The sequence below is a fragment of the Misgurnus anguillicaudatus genome, chromosome 6 (assembly GCF_027580225.2).
Source record: "Misgurnus anguillicaudatus chromosome 6, ASM2758022v2, whole genome shotgun sequence".
Classification (NCBI taxonomy): domain Eukaryota; kingdom Metazoa; phylum Chordata; class Actinopteri; order Cypriniformes; family Cobitidae; genus Misgurnus; species Misgurnus anguillicaudatus.
The window spans coordinates 20,578,329-20,598,992 of NC_073342.2; the positions used below are offsets into that span (position 1 = coordinate 20,578,329).

Here is a 20,664-nt window from a genome sequence, read left to right on the forward strand (position 1 = left end):
GCATTCTATGCAGCGCACATTGTTTCAAAGACACTATTGGGTTTCATGGGGTGACAACACAAGGGCAGCCATGAGCAGAATGTTATGTTTCAGAATTTCACTGAAATGCATTTGAAGGTCTAACAATAGATGAAGCCTCCCAGCACACCAATGAACAGACACTGCGGTCACGTGGTGTGTTAGTATGTTAGTATTTGAGCCCACCTGCCTCAACCCCGAACCCCGGAGAGAGAACTGTCATCCGGTCTCTGAAATTGAACCTTGGTAACTTTTAGATTAATTAATTGCAGTATATATACTAGATTTTTAAGAAAACACAAATGCTAAAAAAAATTATTTATTTTGTATCTTGTTTGTTTGTAATGGGCCAGTTGTTAATGTAACTTGTGTATAATGTTTGACAGCATTGACGGTTATGTCTGATACAGAGGACATGGATGAGGGAGTTCAGTAAGTAAAAATCTTTATCACTTCTAAGATTTGCAATAATATGCAAATAAATAGCTATAAATTGTGCAGTGAATAAGTGCATTATATTTTCTCATCTGTCTTGTGTGTCTCTGTGTTTGTGTGTGTTTTAAAAGGGAGGAAGGTACTGTATCAGGGGGGACATGTATTTGTTTCACAGTGTTTGTAATATAACATAATGCACTTACTTTATCTGTGTTATTGTATATTTTTATGATATTACAATTCTTATTTTTAACACTGTTAATGGACTTTTCTGTTCCATTGCTGAAAAAAAAAACATCTCTGCCATTTTAGTGGATGACTCCAAAGCCAAACCAAAGTAAGTTGCATTATTCTTTTGTATCTATTATTAGATAAATGTGTCCTGCCTGTGAAACCGCAAAGTCATTCTTTGTGATTCACTGCTTTCTACTTAAAATCATCTTGCATAATGTAATGAACATTTTGTGTAAATATAACCTTGATATCTTTAATATTGACTTAGTAAGGAAAATTGAAATCAACCTTTGATGATCCTAATCTCAAAATTACATTATACTTTAGTTAGGATTTTAAAGTGAGGGTCACATATGACAAAGCAAAATGGTTTGCTTGCTTTATAATCTTCTATCTTCAGGTTTCTATCAAATATACAAGCACCAAAGATTCCAGAGGGAGATAAAGTTGATTTTGATGTAAGTCGAGTGTTTTCGCTTTGATCGTACACGTCTTTCACACACACTATGTAACCTGCAATATTTGTATTGTATATTTGACAGGACATTCACCGTAAGCGTCAGGAAAAGGATTTATCTGAGCTGCAGTCACTCATAGAGGCTCATTTTGTTCAGAGGCAAAAAGATGAAGAGGAACTTATTGCACTGGTCAACAGAATTGTGAGTGTTTTCTACTTATACATTTGTGCTACACTGTAAATAATAAAATGTTGGTTCAAAAGTTGAAAAGTTAAGTTACCTGGTTGCATTAAAAGGTACCCCGACTATGAAGACTTGTATGCTTTAATACTTTATGTTTGACCTCAACTACTAAAATCCATTGATAGAAACACTACATATTTTCATTACTTCAAAACAAACAAACAAAAAAAAAACATTTTAACCTATGAAGGCTGCCATTATGTTTTGCGTTATGAAATTGATGACGTGTAATGGCTGTTGTGAAATATTACTAGTTTACTATAGTAAATACTATGGTATCTTCTATAGTTTTCATGTAAGAATTTTTTATTTTCCACTTACACATTTTTAGCTGTCAGATCGCCTTTATTTTAATCTTCTTTCATTACTATGCTTTTTAGGGTGGTCCTTATTTTTCAACTTTTAAAGGGACAATATGTAGTTTTTATAATATTACTGTTATTATGATATTACTATTATTATTTGTAACATAATAAGAATGTAAGAATTATTTATTTTCCACTCACACATTTTAGCTCTCAGATCGCCTTTATTTTGATCTTCTTTCATTAGCATGTTTTTTTAGGGTGGTCCTAATTTTTCAACTTTTAAAGGGACAATATGTAGTTTTTATGATATTACTGTTATTATGATATTATAGTTTTATGTATTTTATTAGTCAAAATCAATGTCTTTATTCATAAATATGTCCTCATTGGTGTCAAATTACCTCTGCCAATGATCTGACTCCTTTTTATTTACACTGAACGGGTAAGTCCTAGAAAGCTTCCATGTCGTTTCGCCATATTCAAAAAACTATAATAGCAGAGAGGGACAAAATAGCACTAGCCTACCGCAACGCATTTTGGTTCAGAACACGTGAACCAGCTGAAATGGACAAGAAGATCAGTGAGTACATAACAGCTACCGTTGTTGCAGCACGCATTTGGAAAAGTGAGGCGCTAGAGAGCACTATTTGTTTGAATGCAAAATACAATTTCACCACTATATGGGGAAAATCCTACTTATTGTCCCTTTAAAAGTTCATGCTCTCAACCCACCAATATGTTTGAATAAATAAATAAAGTGCAAAAAATTTTCATTATTAATTAATATTTAGAGGTTGCTCAAGACCTTTGAAGTTTAACACATGGATTTATTTGACCATGCTCCATGCAATTATAACTCCTGTTTTAGTCGTGATATGTCTTTCAAAGCAAGAAAACTTCAATGTGAATGAAGCACAATAGACAATATACACCGAGACAATGGCTGAAGCAACACGAAGCAAGTTTGCTATATGGTTACTCGGATCAGAAGAGACTGAAATAACTGGAACAAAGTTACCCTCCAAGAAGCAAGTTTTGTGTGTTTTGTGCGTTTTTAAATGGTACAGTCAGTTTTTGCAAAAATACGTGATTTCGGAAATATTCAAAGGCTTTGAGCAACCTCTAGATATTGTAGGAAGTTGGAACAATTCAAAATTTTGCACAGTGTGTTTTTTATTGATATCCTAACACATTTATGGGGTGAGAGTTGAACATTTAAAAAAATACCCATTATAAGGACCACCCTAAAGTTTTTTTGTATTCTTCTTTTTTGTACTGTCTGTGAAAGGGCTAAACAGAAGACCTGATGCTTTTTTATTGAAATGCGTACCAAATACTGCCACCTGCTGTCTGTGTGCGTACATAACTCTCATCTTCTGTTTCACATCATTTTATAATCTACAGATTTAAGACGACTTTATCACGTTTACCTTGCTGTAATAGAACGTGTTTTATTGCAACCATTTGACGTCACGCATAGTGATGAAAAACAAAATGGCAGCCTCCGATTAAAAAAAGATTTGTTCAAGTTTATTAAAACTATGACATTTGCACTCTTAATTTTTTCATATATATTGCCAATCCCAGTGTTAGTCTACTTAACCAGTGGTTCTCAAACTGGGGGCCCTGAGATGGTGTCAGGGGGCCCCTGGATTTATGAAATTTTATAAAATAAATTAATTTATCATAAATTCTTTGTAATTTAATATCAGAAAAATACGGCTACAGCACTACATTGTATTATATGTTTTGTTTTCAAATATTAAGTTTTGGAATGTTTTATGTCATAATTTTTTGTTAGGGCCATGTAGAGATGCACCGTATACAAGGGGTGGCCGCACACCGAAAAAGTTTGAGAACTACTGTACTAAACCATACATGTGTTTATAACTGGGGAACCTTTTTAGTTAATTCACCTTAAAAATATTTAAGTCAACTAATATTTTTAAGTTGAATGAACTCAAAATTTTAAGACAAGCAGGTAACTTACTTTTACAAAATCTTTTTTTACAGTGTAAACATCTTTCAGATTCTGCAAGGGGGTTGTAACATTCGAGTGAAACTGTTTATGTAAAATCTGCTTATTTAACAGGAGAATAGGCGTGCAGAGAGAGCTGAGCAGCAGCGTGTACGTACAGAGAAAGAGAAGGAGCGACAGGCCAGACTCGCTGTGAGTAAAACACAGGCTCATAAATGAAATACAACTGGCATCTACATCCTCTAAAACATAAATTCAATGTGACATGCAGGAAGAGAGAGAAAGGAAGGAACAAGAGGAACAAAGGAAGAAACACGATGAAGATGCCAAGAAGAAGAAAGCTCTCACTAACATGACCCACCAGTATGGAGGAACACAGCAAAGGGTCAGTGAACATCATGTCTAAACCACACACGTCACATGAACATTCTTCACTATTTTTCACATTCATATCCTCATTTTTGTTTGATAAAGGGTGAGGGCCGCAAAGGTGCCAAGAAACAGACAGAAAGAGAGAAAAAGAAGAAGATACTGGCTGAGCGACGGAAGCCACTTACGGTTGATCATCTGAGTGAAGATAAACTCAAGTATGACTATTTTTATATTTTTATAGACGGTTTCAGTGGCAACAACATAAACGGCTTTTGTGGACTAAACTTAACTTCCGGTAGACTTTGCAAAAAATCAGAGTCTCTCTCGAATAGATTATTCCTGATAACAAGCAACATTAATAACCAGTAAATTACCTCAGTTCACATCATAGCTAAAGCATATCAACTACACTGAGGTAACGTTACTGTGAAAAAAATCATGTAAACAATGTAATGTTAGCTACAGAAATTCTTGCCTGGCTGCTAAATCCACATAGCTGTGATCCATGTTCACTATCTCCCCTCGTCTTCTTTTCCACAAGGTAAGTTATTTGTTCCATAGGTCAGTTTAGTCGCCTGACCAAAGAAGAACAAGCGCAGACCGGATGTTAACTGGGCCAGACGCGTAACCGCGGCAACGCGCGTGGGTGATTCTCGCGATATTAGACCATACGGCTCTGTATTAGACTTATGAGGTGTCATGAAACATTTTGATAACAAAAAGTAAATGCAAAGTAAGAGTATCAAAATAAGAAGCATACAGTTACAAACATCTTCCCGTACTATTTTGCACATGATTTCAAATGACATTATACAAACAAGTTGTGTTGTTTTTTCCACATTTAAGGGGAAATGTGTCCATGACTAGATGTGGGTTCTTTGACATGGAAAATTTATAATTAAAAAATAAAAAGCTTCAGTGCATGTTATACTATAAACATTTACAGTAAAGATGTGGTATTTGGTGATTAATGGTAAATGTAGAAAAAAAAAATTTTTTTCATCCTCCGCAACAATTTTCATTAATTGTTTAACTCCTTAATGAACTAACATTTTCAAAAAAAAAAAAAGTTGTAAGGTCATAATTGACTGACACTCAAGATGGCTACCAGGTAAGCAGTTCTTATTTTTTCTCTCCAGATAAAAGTTGAAATTTAGTTTGTCATACCTAGACAACTTTTTAGTTCTCATTACTGACACATGAGTTTGTAAAAGCATATTTAATATAATATCATGTTGCGGCAATGATAATTTTTGATAATGATAATCTAAATAATTCTATAGGAAATATTTTTTAAATCCTCTAAAAATAATGGTTATAGTAAATTCAGACCTTAATCTTATATGTTACAAAATATTGGCTTCAAGGGCTTTTTAAAAATTTTTGATGCTGGACACCTTCTAAATCTGGATTATGTGAGAATCACCCGCGTGCGTCCGATAAAACAGTCAATAGTGAGAGATTGCACGAGATATGTCTGTTGAATTGCACAACTGGTCTCCAATGAACATTCAAGACTTTTGCTATTTTTGTTACTCTTTGCAGGGAAAAAGCCAATGAGCTGTGGCAGTGGTTAATGGGTTTGGAAGCAGAGAAGTACGATCTGAACGAGAAACTAAAACGCCAGAAATATGACGTAAGTTATCTCTAACCTTTCTGAGATCTGTCCATCATGTATGATAAATAAATGTTCAAGTGGCTTTACAGGTTTTTTAGAGGGATAGTTCACTTTAAAATGAAAATTCTGTCATCATTTACTCATCCTCATGCTGTTCTAAACCTGTATGAATTTTTTTCCTGATTAACACAAAAAATATATTTTGAGAAATTATGGTAACACACAGCAGATAATGACCATTGACTTCCATAGTAAGAAATAAATATTTTGGAAGTATTTTGATAAATGATGTTAGGCACACAGTTGACGGTTTATTCCTACTATAAAAGTCAATGGTCACTTACTGCTGTGTGTTTACCATCATTTCTCAAAATATTTTCTTTTGTGTTCATCAGAAAAAAGAAATTCAAACAGGTTTACAACAACATGAGGATGAGTAAATGATGACAGAATTTTCATTTTAAAATGAACTATCCCTTTAAGATGCTGCTGGTACAGACCATCATAATTTGATTTCAGTTAAACCTGCACAACTGCAAAGAAGTTCAACTTTAAAGTCCAATTTAAAATGTGTTTTCAGTTTGCAAATGACATTAACCACCCAGTTAAAATCACGCCCACTCGCGAAAAATCTGCGTTCTGTGTTGGGGGCGGGGCCATGCTCAGTGGCTCAAGTAGTTCATCACAGAGCCACACTTTTAGCCCCACCCAAAATAAAAAATGTGGAAAAACTGTTTAATGGAGTAACTCCACAATTCAGTACTACATGGTTCAGTCTTTGTAACGTGTAGCAGCAATGTGTTAAGGTAAACAGGTTGTGTTCATTATCACGTTATTTTGTTAAGTGTTAAACTTGTGTTTGTATCTTACAGATAAATCAGCTCCTCTGCCGAGTTCAAGATCACCAGAGGTAAGAGCCACATCTCATGAACACTTTTAAGTCAAATTTAGTTTAAAAGGCTATTTTTAACTCTCGTTTTTTTCCATTGCTCAGTGCCAAGGGCCGAGGCAAGGGCAAAATGGGAGGAAGACTGAGATAGATGCTGACAGCCGGCAAAAGATCAGAGTTTGCACCAATGTTTGTTGTTCATTTGTTTGTTGCGTATAGATAATATGAAGAGTTTCGTTGCAAAACGAGATAACCACCATTTTTTTAATTGTTCAGAAATCTCGTTTTTTGGTAGTGCATTACAATTAATTTCAATGCAACTGCAGTTGGTTTGTTTTGATTTAAACCTTCATAACTTAAAAAGTACAGCTAAGTAGCACCATAAAACAAAATAATAACATGATAACATAATAATAAACATGTTTTGTCAAAAATGTTAAAAATGGATTTATCTCGTTTTGCAACGAAACTCTTCATATTTTAAATTGTTATGAATGTACAAGAATGCTCATGCTGTACATTTTTGCACAGCTTTTTGATGTCAAATAAACTGTACATTTGATGATATATGTGTCAACTGATACGAATTATTATTTAAAATGAAAACTATATAAAGGGTTCAGATGCAAAACCCTCTAAGTGTCAACATTTTCTTGTAAATAAATGAGCATTTTTTTAATCAGGCTCTGATGCTTAGGTTCAGAAATTTTACTTTAATGGCAATGAAAAGGTTATTAGTCAGTAACTGAAATGTCACTAGTCACGTCATTGATATTTAACTAATTTGACTGTCTTTTGCTGCAAAACCCTCTACGTGCATTCAAAAATCTCCACTTCTCAAAAAAGTCTCATCACTCTTCACTGTCCTTTCTGAATAAAAGGCTAAACAAAATCACTAAACCTCCTAATATATTCAGTAAACCTTCTTTAACTGGATAAACTCTTTTAGAGTTTTTAGACTTTTAGACATACGTGCAGAATCATTCGTCTAATTCTTCTATTGTGCACATAGAGGACTTTGCTGAAATAACTATGTGGCGTTTAATGATTCTGCCAACAACCAGTATTTTTGAATGGCCTGAGGCCAGGATTAAGTGGATATGATACATGTTGAGAACATTCGGTCACTATATTTGCCCCGCTTTTAAATCTGAGCTCTTCATATATCTGAAACATAAATCCGGTCAAAAAACACCAGCATTCTATGAAATGTATCTAAATCATTATATCACCTCAACAGTCGTTTTATATACAATCCAAAGCAGAAAAAATGCAAAGTAACAGAAATTAAGCAATGAAATTAAATATTTATAGCCAGTGTTACAAATAAAACCGTGACATTTTTTCTCCTTCCTATATAACACAGCTTTTTGTTACAGGCCAGGACACAACATTCATTTTTTTCATATGACTATCTTTAATTTAGGCTACATCAGAGACACATGGTCCACACAAATTATCTGGAGCTTACATGGTAGCTTACATACATGAAAGAAGATATCACTGAACGGGACGTTTGCAGGTGTGACGTGATAAGTGCTGCCCTCAAAGTAGCTCATGAAAAGTCCATGGCATTCATAATAAAACTATATTCGTTACACACAAATTGACAGCAGTGCATTTTTCAAGTTGGCTATCTGGGAGATCCAGACAGGAAGGGCCACAGGGCTTGAGTGAATATCTGGGTGGGACTTCACCACAGGTGTGTTTCTCGAATTTCAGCGATCACCTGACTGGCTTTCTGTAAGGCCTATAAGGAAAAACATGACAGCTTAGCAACATTTAAGACTTCCTTTTTAGTTGACAAATTTGTCGACTTGATTTTAACCTTGTAGTACAAGCGGCCATTATCCTTAAAGGATTAGTCCATTTAAAAAAATAAATAAAAAATGTACTCACCACCATGTCATCCAAAATCAGTCGAGAGGAAATTATGTTTTTTCAGGAAAACATTCAAGGATTTTTCTTATATTAATGGAACCCAACACTTAACAGTTTTAATGCAGTTTAAAATACTCTAAACGATCCCAAACGAGGCATAAGGGTCTTATCTAGCGAAACGATTGTCATTTTTGTGCAAGAAAAAAAATATGCACTTTTAAACCACAACTTCTCTTCTTCCTTCGGTCATGTGATGCGCCAGCGTGACCTCACGTAAACGTCATCACGTCAAGAGGTCACGGATGACGTATGCAAAACTAAGCCCCAGTGTTTACAAGTGTGGAGAAAGAGGATCGTTCCAATGTTGTTGTATGTGGAATGATACTAATTAATGTCCTTGTGTCAGTCCACTGTTTAAAATGGTCCGCAAATGCGCGCTTCATATATGCAACATGTTGACCTTTCTACGTCACTACGCAATTACATGATGTCGCACTGGCGCGTCACACAGCCGGAGGAAGACGAAAAGTTGTGGTTTAAAAGTGCATATTTTTTATTTTTCTTGCCACAAAATGACAATCATTTCGCTAGTTAAGACCCTTATGCCTCGTTTGGGACTGTTTAGAGTCCTTTGAAACTGCATTAAAACTGTTAAGTGTTGGGGTCCATTAAAATGAGAAAAATCCTGGAATGTTTTCCTCAAAAAACATAATTTCTTCTCGACTGAACAAAGAAATACATTAACATTTTGGATGACATGGTGGTGAGTAAATTATCTGGATTTTTTTAAAGAAAATTGACTAATCATTTAAATACAGGCCCTAACTACACCTGCATTACAGTTTCAGCACGTTTTTCAATCTCCACACCCCTTTGTTACCTTCAGCATATCTGCAGCTTCATTGCGGCGCTGGGCCATGTCCTCTGACTCTGTGAGGAGGTCGTCCAGCAGGGCTGATTTATAAAGCTGCCCCACCAGTTCACTCTGTAAGCTGTCCTTCACATGGTTCACCAGGAAGTGCATAACGGCCTTCGGTACACTGCAGAGATGACGAGACGTGTTAGGTTTCAAAAATATAAGACGGAAAGGTTTTGCAATACACTTCCGAATCATTACAAACAAACCTGTCCTGAATGTTTTTGCGTACGATGAGGAAATAGGACTTGATGAGCCTTTCGATGACCTCACAGTCCCTTTGCTCACGAGCAGAGAGTTTTCTGGTAACTGGCACAGGCTGGAAAAAAACACATCAACTGTAATGAATTTTTACTGTACTGGCCAATAGCTTTTAAGGCTAGTCGATACGCATGCTATAGTTTATTTAATGCCATTTCTGCATCTACAGCCACATATATGGCAAGAACCGGTTGATCTATACACCATTTATACACCACGTTCTGAGAAGGGCAATTTTACATCTCCAATTCACCTAACCTGCATGTTTTTGGACTGTGGAAGGAAACCGGTACCCGAAGTAAACCCACGCTGACACAAGGAGAACATGCAAAATCCACACATAAAGACCTCCTGACCCAGCCAGGGCTCAAACCAGGGACCTTCTTGCTACCCACTTAGCCACTGTGCCGCCCCTGCTATAGTTTATTTACTCACAAATGTTTTTACAATGTCATTTAAGGTATTTGTGTTTTATGCTTTTACCACGTCAAGTAAATTCACTGCGTGTCCTTTCTGGGTGCTGGCAGAGCTCTGCAGTTTGCTCCTGTCGTCTCCCTGGCCATCCTCTCCTTTCTTCAGCATGCCTCGCCAGTTACCCGTACCTCCCTCCTGCTCCCCTTGAGCTGCTCCTCCCGTCTGATGCACACAAACAGAAAAAAACACAACATGACTGAACACCAACTCCATTAACATTCACTGTGTAGTGAAGTCGATCTGTGTTTTATGTGCTTATTTAAACAGAAAAATAATATAAGACTAACGGTTTGTACACAATTATCTGCACATGGTTTTGGTTTATATATATATATATATATATATATATATATATATATTTTATTATATGTATATATGTATGTGTGTGTGTGTATATATATATATATATATATATATATATATATATATATATATATATATATATATATATATATATATAAACCAAACCCAATATATGTATATCACAGATATACATACATATATTTTATATGGAGTACTGTGCAAAAGTCTTAGGCCACCACCAGCTTTGTTGTTTTAGCAAAGTTTTAATGTCCATCCATATTTATTTCTCACTCTTTTTATTAAGATAAAAACAGAAAATACAGTAAATATGTACACAAAATTAAAAACAAACTTTTCAGAACTAAAACGTCTTCAGGCATCAGTCAGTATTTAGTGTGACCTCTCTTGGCACAAAACTCATCTTGAGCTTTTTTCAGGAGATTAAAGTCCTGAAGTCATTCGATTAGAATGAAATTAGGACTTAATTTAATTTAGGTTTAAGAGATCCTGCAGTTGCCTGCTATTGCTCAAGTGGAAGGGAAGTTTACCCTAAATCTTAGTCACTTCAGCTTATACTTTTATAATGTTTTTAATACTACATAAAAATTCTAATAAAGAGAATAGAAAATAATTATATATGATCACTATACCATTGCAAAAACAACAAATCTAATGGTGGAATGGTAGCACAGTACTGTATATTTATAAAAACATATGTATTTAAGTTGGACAGGATCTTCAAAATCTGCCTCAACATCAACTCAACAACGAGTGCATACAAGCACCATCAAAATTGTATTTACATACAACCCCAGCTGTCTTTACGTAACATGCTAAAAATGAAATACCTTGATATAAAAATTCAAGTTAAACTTGCAGAAAATGCTCGGCATGCAAAAACAGCAAGAGCTCGGTGAGCTTTAAAAAAAAAAAGCAAAACACACAAAGAGAATATTCATCCACAAAGAAGTTTAAAAAGGTCCTTATCAGTACAAAACAAACTGGTTTAGGTTAATTTGGGGGAGAATTTGGGTTGAAAATCAACTCCATCCATGCTTTGCCCCTATAAACGGGGTGCACACACCTTAGGGCCTTCGCCCTCACCAGATGGCTGCTCGGTGGGCGACACTGACGGCCCACCGGGACCCTTTAGGGACTACAGAGACACACAGGAAGAGAGAGAATAAAATCAGCTAGTCTGCTAAATAAAAAACCCAGGTTTTGGTCTAATTCTTTTCAAAAGCAATAAGCAAAGAATAGAACAGTAAGAAAAGTGCCAGTCAGAGCAGAGGTTTACACAAGCGCAATAAAAAGGACAAAGGGCACCGCTGCCTACAGCCAATCCCAGTGTTTCTCTATCTCACAATGTTACTGATCATACCTTATCACGGGGCACAGCCGAAGGCAGATCTCTCATTCTGTTACGCCTCTGCTCCTGCACAAACAACCACAGCAAAAATAAATAATTTTACCTTGATTTAATAAATAGTGATCCTTAAATCAAAATGAAACTATCAAAATTTCAGCAAACCTCAATGTTGTTGTTCATGAGCCCACACGCATCTGCAAAGTCTGGGTGTTTGGTATTGATGTAAGCCAACTCAATCGCCACCAAGTTGTGAACCTGGAACAAAGTAAACACTTTTTACATAAAGTTTTACATAAAACTGAATGATTTGCACAGAAACATGCTCTGCTGGTGTTTTATAAATAAGGACTGATGATGAGAAGACAAACCATCTCATTGGTCACTGGCAGCCTCTTCCTTAGCAGAGAAGTAACCACTTCGACTATGGCATCATGGAGCTTTGGAAACCTAAGCAACTCCTAAAAACAAAAAAGTAACAAAAACTAAATTTTAAGTTTTACCATTTATGCTTCATTATTACTGTTCTAACCATATATAGTATACCAGTTTACTGTAGGGATGCACCGAATTTTCAGCAAATTAAATTATTCCTCCGAAAATAAATTTTTGGTATTCAGCCGAACAAGTGAAAAGACAGAATAAATTTTACAGGACGTTGATGACGCGATCAAATAGCAACCAGCGGAGAGTGAGAGACGCACAAATCAAACGAATGTGTTGGTGAAAGCATTTTAAAGTGTCCGAGAAAGGCACGAAAACATATAGCTAATAATTAGGAAAATAAATTAAAAATATTAGGTTGTTCGGTATTGGGCTGAGTTTTTCATTTTATTCGGCTTCTGCCAAGAATTTTCCTTTGGGTGCATCCCTAGTTTAGTGTAATGACCAATGTACTGTAGGTAACCCTACTGTATTGTAACCCTAATGTGCTGCATTGACTATACTGATGCTGCTCCCGCCCCTTGCATATTCTGATTGGTCCGTAGTTTCAAAAGATTTTGATGTGAAAGTCGATCTGTTGCTGTGTCCGAAATCGCATACTGAGACAGTAGGTACTGAATTAGATGAAATACATACTCATCGACAACATAGTATGGATAAATTCGGACTATGGATGCGTAACGATTAATCGTAATTAATCTAGCAGAATAAAAGTTTTTGTTTACATCAAATATGTGTGTGAACTGTGTATAATAATTATGTATATAAAAATATGCACACATGCATTTTAAGAATTTTTTTTATATATTAAGTATTTATATATAATATAAATTATACATAAATATACAAATGTATATACACATGTAAACATTTCTTAAATATATACATGCATGGGTGTGCATTTATCTATACAAAGTTATTATACACAGTAGTGATTGACCGATATATCGGTCTGCTACTATATTGGGCCGATTTTTGCGAGTTTAATGTGTATCGGCATCGGCTGATACTTGGCTGCTGTGTTCGCCGATTTTTCCGCCATTATTTACAGACAGAGTGTTGGAAGCCGCAAGCGATTGCAGGTCATGTGACTAAAAACAACCAACCTTTCCATGACAACATTGAAAGCTCGGCCTAAAAGCTGATCATAGCTAGACAAAGCAGGTTTTTATTTCTCATCTCTATATATATTTGTAGTAGTAAAGTGCTAGAAATCAATGACATTTGCTGATAGTTCCTTGTCATTGTGGAGAGTGCAGTTCATGGTTCCATAGCACCCTCACCTGTTTTTACTATTTGTTAAATATAGTTTTTTTAAGTTCAATAAATGTTACTTTTTTTAATTGAGACTTGTAACCTTTCACATCATCGTGTCATTCTTATGATGTAAATTGAGTGAGCAAAAGCAGTATCGGCTCAAGAAAATCGTCAGCTTGTATCGGTCATCGGCTAAGGCTGATGAAACAAAAATCGGTATCGGCAGTAAAAAAGTCCATATCGGTCGATCCCTAATACACAGTTCACACACACATATATGAGATGTAAACAAAAACTTTTTTCTGCTATAGATTAATCGCGATTAATTGTTATGCATCCCTATTTCAGACATACTACATCTGCCATGTTGATACATCAAGTGACATACGTCGGCATAACAACAAGTTAGTCGTTAACTGGAATGACGTTAAACAAGCGCAATTTAACCACAAGGGATGGCTGTTTAATATATGTATATTTGCATTTGAATAGAGCTTAGCGCTTGTTAGACATTTTTGAATACAACAACGCCTCTCATTTTTCTTCTTCGTTGGGAGACTCCTCTCCCGGGGGTTCATGGGATAGTAAAGTGTCCATCAAATAAACACTTTAGGATCTTGCCGGAAGTAGTAGGTCATCCGGGTACTTTTCGAATACTATAAATTCAGACATACTACTTGCCTCACCTCCTGCTTTTCTCCTACTGTATAGTATGGAAGTAGGCAGTTTCGGACATAGAGTGAATTTCTTATATAGTATACCTGTGTACTGTAATTACTACAGTGCTGAATGATTCTTTGCATCTCCTCATGCACCAGCTCCACACAGCGCAGACTGGGTTCCTCCAGACGCTTTACTTGCCTCTTCACCAGGAGTTCAAACGAAATCTCAGGAACAAACAGAGCAGGACGGGGACCCTGCATAAACACACCAGAACCATATTACCCATAATCCCCTGTACAAGCTTCAGAAATCACAGTTAAAACCGCTGTAATCTAAACTCTTGTTGAATGCTGTTATATAACAGCCAATGTATCATTCAAAGGCCCATCCTAAAATAGAAATTTGCACTCATTGAGCACCGAGAAAATGCATAATGCGAGTTCATTTAATAGATACTATATAATGTTTTCAACCCACTGTAGCATTCCTGATAGCTGTAAGCACATCTATGGTTGTGAGTCCTCCCAAAGGGTCGACTGACTCCAGTGTCCTACCAAATGTCTCGTGAAAGATGTAACATATTCTTGCACCACCACACCTACAATATCACCACAAACCAAATGAGATTAGCACTGACGTCACTGTTAGACATATTGTGAATATTTATTATCTATAATGGTATCATGAGAAAAAACACTAACAGTTCGGCTGTCTCGATGTACTTGGCTGTTCCCTCAATCGTGTTGCAGTACTCGGTGGCGAACTTGGTGATGAGCTGCAGCAAGGTGGCGCTCTTGTCGTCGACCGGCTCACCATAGCTGCCGAGCAGAGACTGATACTGCGCAGCCAGAACATTGATACGCGTCTTCAGCTCCGGCAGACAGTCCCTAATGTGGTGCATTAACAACCTGATGGAGAAATAAGAGACTATTTATTAGTTTTTTGTTACATCCATACTTTACAGCTTAAAACAAATATCTACCTGTTTAATGTTCTTGCAAGATATTTAGTCCCGTTTCTATTGGCGAGGGAGGGATATTTCTTCTGGAGAAACGCATATTCATCACGGATGGAGTCTGCCACACTTTTCTTATTGTTGATGTCTAGCTGACTCCTGAATGAAGACACTTGCACACTTGAATATACTGAAACATCCTTGCAAAATTGAAAAACAAGATAATATGTCGAACTAAATACGATTTTTTTAAGATAAAAATTTAGATTTCAATATTTGGCCTCTGACCTTCAGTTTATTGTATGGATTATGGCCCTATCTAGGTCACTATACTCTAACTCTATAATAAAAAAATTATCATAATAACTTTTCTGATGCAAATTTATTATCTGTCATCATTTGCCAGAAAATCAAGTATAGACCTTCATATTTTAGCACAACTAGCTGCATTGACCAATCAGCTTCCTGGACCATAACCTCTCCTTTCTAACATAACTGCCTTTTGTTATCTTTACCTGTTGACCACTCCAATCAATCCCAGTTTGACAGGAATCACTCTACCCATGAGCACATCCATGGCATCGGTACCAGCGTCCATCAGATCCAGTTTAGTCACCACAGCCAGCGTTCTGCGACCTATAAGCAGTAATTTCGCATGCAAAATATAAAAAATGTGCATCAAGAGCTATGCAGAAAATGGATCACATTAAAAAGCAAACAGACGTGTGCATGGAAATAAAAATGCTGACCGTCTGGATCCACTTCGCGGGCGACTTTCAAAGCTTCAGACGTGGCCATGTCTGTGTTTGCCGCAGTGACAGCTAAGATGATGCAGTTTGGGTTGCTGATGTATTTTAAGATCAGCTCACGAATTAGAAGCTCGATGTCTTTGGGCTGGTCTCCTACTGGGACCTGATAATGAATGCTAATGTTAAATAAAAGTTAAATAGCTGATTTAAGGATAATAAGCAGTTGTTGAAATACCTTAGTGATGCCAGGCAGGTCCACCAGTGTGAGGTTGACAACATGTGGTGAGAAGACTTTCAGGTGAATGGGCTCATCACTGATTCCCTGCAAAACGAAGAGTAACAATGTAAATAAATGTAATGTCTATAACATTATGCATGCATTAGTCAAACAACATAAACCGCATACAGGGTTAAAAGCTCTGTCAACATACCTTGTTGTTGCCAGAAATTCTTTCGGTTTCATTTTCGATTTCTTGCCTAATTTCGTCAAAATCTGTGTAGATCTGAAAGTCAGAGATGCGTTATTTAAACGTTTATTCTGATATTATGTTTGTATCTTTGTGGTGCTGCTCAAAGACAAAGAATCGCTCACAATGGATGCCAACAAACAGGCCATACATGTTTGAATTTGTGTAAAGGTGCATTGTACTGGTTTCAATACCTTGTTTTTGGTGTGCAGAAATTTCGCCCACTCTTCTCCATCAACTCCTGTGAAAACATGGTTGACAACATGACACTAGCTGTTTACTTAGTAAAGTTTGTTTACACTGTTAAGACATATAGGTTTTGTTTTGAGGGAATCAGCATCATTATTTTCATCACTGAACAAACACAAAATGCATGAAAACAGCAAATGATACCAAGCAGAAACAAAGTGCCATGTAACTGAGGACAAGCACAGTGCTTTATGGGTAGGATAGGCTACTTAAGCTTTGGCTCTTCAACAAACACAGTCCTTGGATCTTTATTACAAAGTAACGTTTAAATAACTCATGACTGTTAGTGAGCTATACAGTAAGTACTTACTGGATCTCAATTTAACAGTGTTCACATTCACCACTTCAATCTGGATTTAAAACTGGATTCTTTAAATCTGAATTTAGTCACTACACTAGGCAATAGCAGAGCTATACAAGCTTGTTATTAAATAATGGTGGCATGATGAGGGCAAAAACCAAGCTGCTCAACACAAGCAAAAGGGGAAAGAACAAGGAAAAGGAGACCTTTGTAAAGGCGCCCATTTTTCCAAGCATTGGGGTCTGTGTTTAAAGAGAGATGACAAAGGGTTAGCTCGCAACGCCGGTAAGTGCAGCAATGCAGTCTGAAAAGGCCCTTTTGTAACCAAAATAATACAAATGCATATAGACCGGCTAAAAGTGTAACGGATAATTATTGTATTCTTTATATACTGTAAATTCACACAATAAAATTAGTTATGTGGGCAACAATTACTGGATAAATCTGCTTGGCTGATGCGTTCACACCAGACGCGGAAGAGGCGGCAGTTGGACGTAGTTGGACGCAGTTAGACGCTTGAACATTTTGAGTTTACTCGCTTCATTTGCGCATGAAATTCTAGTCATTCGAGACATTCATGTGAAAATTCACTTAATTTGAGGGGCTTACCAGATTGTTTGACCTCCTCACTCACTTTCTTCCAAACAAGATCCTTTTAATTCCTGTAAAAGTACGAAGATGTCTCGTGTAACCATGATGATTGTCCTCATTTGTTGTTTTGTTTTGTTGCCCCGCTCACTTCCTGTAATCACGTCACTGCTAGAGCAAGCTCCTGATTGGTTAACATGGCGTGAAAGCCGCCAAAGTTCCGATTTTTCAACTCCGCGCCATTCGCGCTTACCGCTGCAGGATGCCTATTCGCGTCTTTGCATTGACTTAACATGCAAATCACTAGCGCTTGCCGCCTCTTCCGCGTCTGGTGTGAACGCACAGTTTTCCTTTCTCTTTTAACTTAAGGGAACATTCCAGGCAGGATTATTACAAATTCAGCTCTAGCTTTTTTGGTACAATAAGAAGGTATTTACAATGACAGAATTCCAGTATTTAAAACAAGACAATGTTAGAAGTACACAACAACCCAAGTCAACCATCTGAAAGCACAACAAAGCCTTAAAATCCTTGATCGACACGAAGCAAATTGAGTTGACAGTAGAAGACACAAGCACTGAGTAACTTCTGTAGTCCCGAACACACATGCAGTTATTTCTTACACTGTGTAGTCACTGTCCAAGCAAAAAGGTTTACGCATTTATGCGTTCATGCTTTCTGCACCATTCACAAAAAGAAAAGTAACAATTACCATTTTCGTCTCCCGTCTTTCTTCTGTCGTCCGCGTCTACATGCACCAGCTGAAGGATGAGAGGCCTGCGGGTGACAATGCCTGTTCCACGGGGCAAGAGATCTCGGCCAACCAAACTCTCTAGCACTGAGCTTTTTCCACTGCTCTGTAAAATAGATGCACCACAGAAGAAAGAAATGTTGATTGAATGTTTGTCATTGTCACACTTTTTACTTTAAACAAATACAATATTCACATTAAACTATTCAGACAGCTTAAGAACACTTTTACTTTCTTGGGCACAACTGCTCAGTGAAAGTCCCTGCATTAAACATTAAGTGTGTGTGAAGGAAACCCTTCTACAAGGACTGTAGCTAGTGGGGTGAAAGTTGGGAGTGATTATAAGGGCGCAATGGGTTGGGGGGACATTTAAAAATTCTGCTTCTGAGTTGGCCTAGGTGATATTGAGCAAAATGCATATGCTATATTTGGGATGAATGGTGATACACAATCAATCTCTCTGTACTAGATGGAATAAATGTTACATGCAAGTCAAAGCCTCATGTGAGATGTCAATGACCTTTTGAAAAAAATTAAATAGTGGGTTTTCCTCCCTGTTTGAAAATATACAGCTGCACATCATGCGAGTAGGATTGTAATGGTATGAGATTTTTACGGTATGATAATCATTATTGCAAATATCACGGATTCACATATAGACGGTTTCATTGGACGGACGTGTCATGTATTGTCGTGGTTGCGCTTCTGGACGGGACTTAACTTCCGGTCTCTGTTTGTTTAATGGTCTGGCTAGTGGCTAAACTGAACTCTTGAACAAATACCTTGTCAAAAATATAACAAATGTTTTGGTTCCCTTAAGATAAGGGGTGACGGCGATCATGGATCACCGCTATATGAAGGGAGGTTTGGCAGCTGATCTGTAGTTAACATTGTATATACGGATGCACCGATATGGAAATTTTGGCCTATACCAATAACCGTTAACTCTTTATATTTGGGGGCCGATAACCGATATATATAGGCCGATAAATATTCATCTTATTTTCACAATTAAAAACTCCCAGACCGCGGAAATCTTGTCTTTGCGCTAGACTAGCATACTCTTCTTAAGCCCGCAACACGTGTCATCTTCGTGCTATGTCACAGAAAGCACCAATCAAAACTCCACATGGCCAGCAATGAGCAAGTGAAGTGGTTCAACAAACCAAAATAATCCATCATTTATCGGCTTTCATTTATCGGCCTAATTTTGCTATCAGACCGATAACGATAATATTAAAAATAAGCAGTTATCGATATATCGTGCATCCCTAATTGTATACATTATATACAGTAGTACACATTTTACAAAGTATCTTGGGGTTGGAGTTAGGAAGTCTGAAATGTCTTCAGTCTGTCAATATCACAAGACTTAAATCAATGCTATTGAATATGTGATAACTGATTTAGTCATTAAGATTAATTTGTTTTCAACTGATTCAATGCTACATCCTTAATTTTTTACTATTTGTATGTATTTCAACAATAAAAGTATATTGTTTGTGTAGTGCCAGTTAGTCATAGTTCTTTTAAACACATATATCAACTTGTTGTGCTTCATCTAAACTGATCAATGTCTATAATAAAAATCCTGCAACTGTTTAGCATACTGTACACATGCTGTCTGATCTACACATGCTGTCTGATCTACCCATGCTGCTTATCTGACAGGTTTAGACTTACGGTATCTGGTAGGTTCAGACCGACCATGGTGCATTACTTCATATGTTAGCTGCCCTACTGAGACCACCACCACAGCCACATAATGCAATCATGGACATATTATACTGTTAAAACACCAAAACAAATTTCTTAACAGTAGAAATGTTCAGATAATTTACCTGATAGGACAACTCTGAAAATTGGAATAGGGAAACAATCGAGAACGTATGTTAGCATACTAACTGTTAGTTAGCTCTTTTAATGAATGCGTATGGCTGCTGTTATTTCAAATTGTCGCTATATTTAAACGACATACGTTTAAGTCATTTTCCGTGTCATGTATTATATCAAGTGTCGCAGTCATAAAGAAATCCCAATGATAGCTAATATTTCAAATTTAACGTTAGCGTATTGACTAGCTCGACTGTTTTTTATGCGCATTTAAAAAATTACTTATTACGTCTATGGTGCCCAATAAATGTAGTGTCAGGCTGCTTGGTTTTTGAAACAACCATACAGTAAACGACTTTCAATGGTAGTTAAAATGGAAAGCGCAAGTAAACCTACCTGCGTTCCTACTACTGCAATCTGGGGCAACTGGATTATATCTGTCCCAACCGTGTTAAAAACATCCTGGAGTTTATTAATGACAGGAATAAGAGCCTCCATCACGTTGACGTTCTCTTTCCCCGTCAAAATGAATGAGCTAAAGGCAACAACCCCGGCTAAACACGGCACAAAGTCATCCAATGTCCCTCAGGCAGACAGTACGAATCAACCCGGCCGCGGAAACAACTGCGCGCGCAGTGGCTTCTGGGACTTGT

At 36.8% G+C, this 20,664-nt stretch overlaps 2 protein-coding genes across 5 annotated transcripts; one reads left to right on the top strand and one right to left on the bottom strand.

The window, feature by feature from the left end:
• Positions 1-415: 415 nt before the first annotated feature.
• Positions 416-7,120, top strand: tnnt2d (troponin T2d, cardiac). The gene is made up of 11 exons (XM_073868299.1): positions 416-450; positions 585-592; positions 679-790; positions 1,088-1,145; positions 1,230-1,346; positions 3,789-3,866; positions 3,946-4,059; positions 4,149-4,261; positions 5,592-5,682; positions 6,537-6,574; positions 6,659-7,120. Exons 1-11 carry the CDS (start codon positions 416-418, stop codon positions 6,702-6,704), a joined length of 810 nt encoding a protein of 269 aa, XP_073724400.1. The 3' UTR covers positions 6,705-7,120.
• Positions 7,121-7,840: 720 nt separating this feature from the next.
• Positions 7,841-20,644, bottom strand: dnm1l (dynamin 1-like). 4 transcript variants are annotated; one of them, XM_055192704.2, is made up of 20 exons: positions 20,408-20,644; positions 18,140-18,284; positions 17,046-17,081; positions 16,484-16,530; positions 16,254-16,325; positions 16,058-16,144; positions 15,823-15,985; positions 15,589-15,709; positions 15,101-15,232; positions 14,820-15,026; positions 14,596-14,716; positions 14,217-14,372; positions 12,126-12,215; positions 11,920-12,012; positions 11,770-11,823; positions 11,473-11,544; positions 10,095-10,247; positions 9,560-9,669; positions 9,315-9,474; positions 7,841-8,303 (listed from the first exon to the last, which is right to left on the bottom strand). In XM_055192704.2, exons 1-20 carry the CDS (start codon positions 20,507-20,509, stop codon positions 8,247-8,249), a joined length of 2,178 nt encoding a protein of 725 aa, XP_055048679.2. In that variant the 5' UTR covers positions 20,510-20,644; the 3' UTR covers positions 7,841-8,246. The 4 variants fall into 4 exon arrangements, with proteins under 4 accessions (XP_055048679.2, XP_055048681.1, XP_055048680.2 ...); XM_055192706.2 differs by lacking the exon at positions 11,473-11,544; XM_055192705.2 differs by lacking the exon at positions 17,046-17,081 and having other exon boundaries at positions 20,408-20,643.
• Positions 20,645-20,664: the final 20 nt, after the last annotated feature.

Coding starts and splice junctions, on each gene's coding strand:
- tnnt2d (XM_073868299.1), top strand. CDS start 416: ATGTCTGATACAGAGGACATGGATGAGGGAGTTCA. Junction 4,262..5,591: donor CTGAGTGAAGATAAACTCAA/GTATGACTATTT, acceptor TACTCTTTGCAG/GGAAAAAGCCAATGAGCTGT. Junction 5,683..6,536: donor TAAAACGCCAGAAATATGAC/GTAAGTTATCTC, acceptor TGTATCTTACAG/ATAAATCAGCTCCTCTGCCG.
- dnm1l (XM_055192704.2), bottom strand. CDS start 20,509: ATGGAGGCTCTTATTCCTGTCATTAATAAACTCCAGGATGTTTTTAAC. Junction 14,717..14,819: donor TACATCGAGACAGCCGAACT/GTTAGTGTTTTT, acceptor GTGATATTGTAG/GTGTGGTGGTGCAAGAATAT. Junction 12,216..14,216: donor GTAGTAATTACAGTACACAG/GTATACTATATA, acceptor TTTTGTTTTTAG/GAGTTGCTTAGGTTTCCAAA.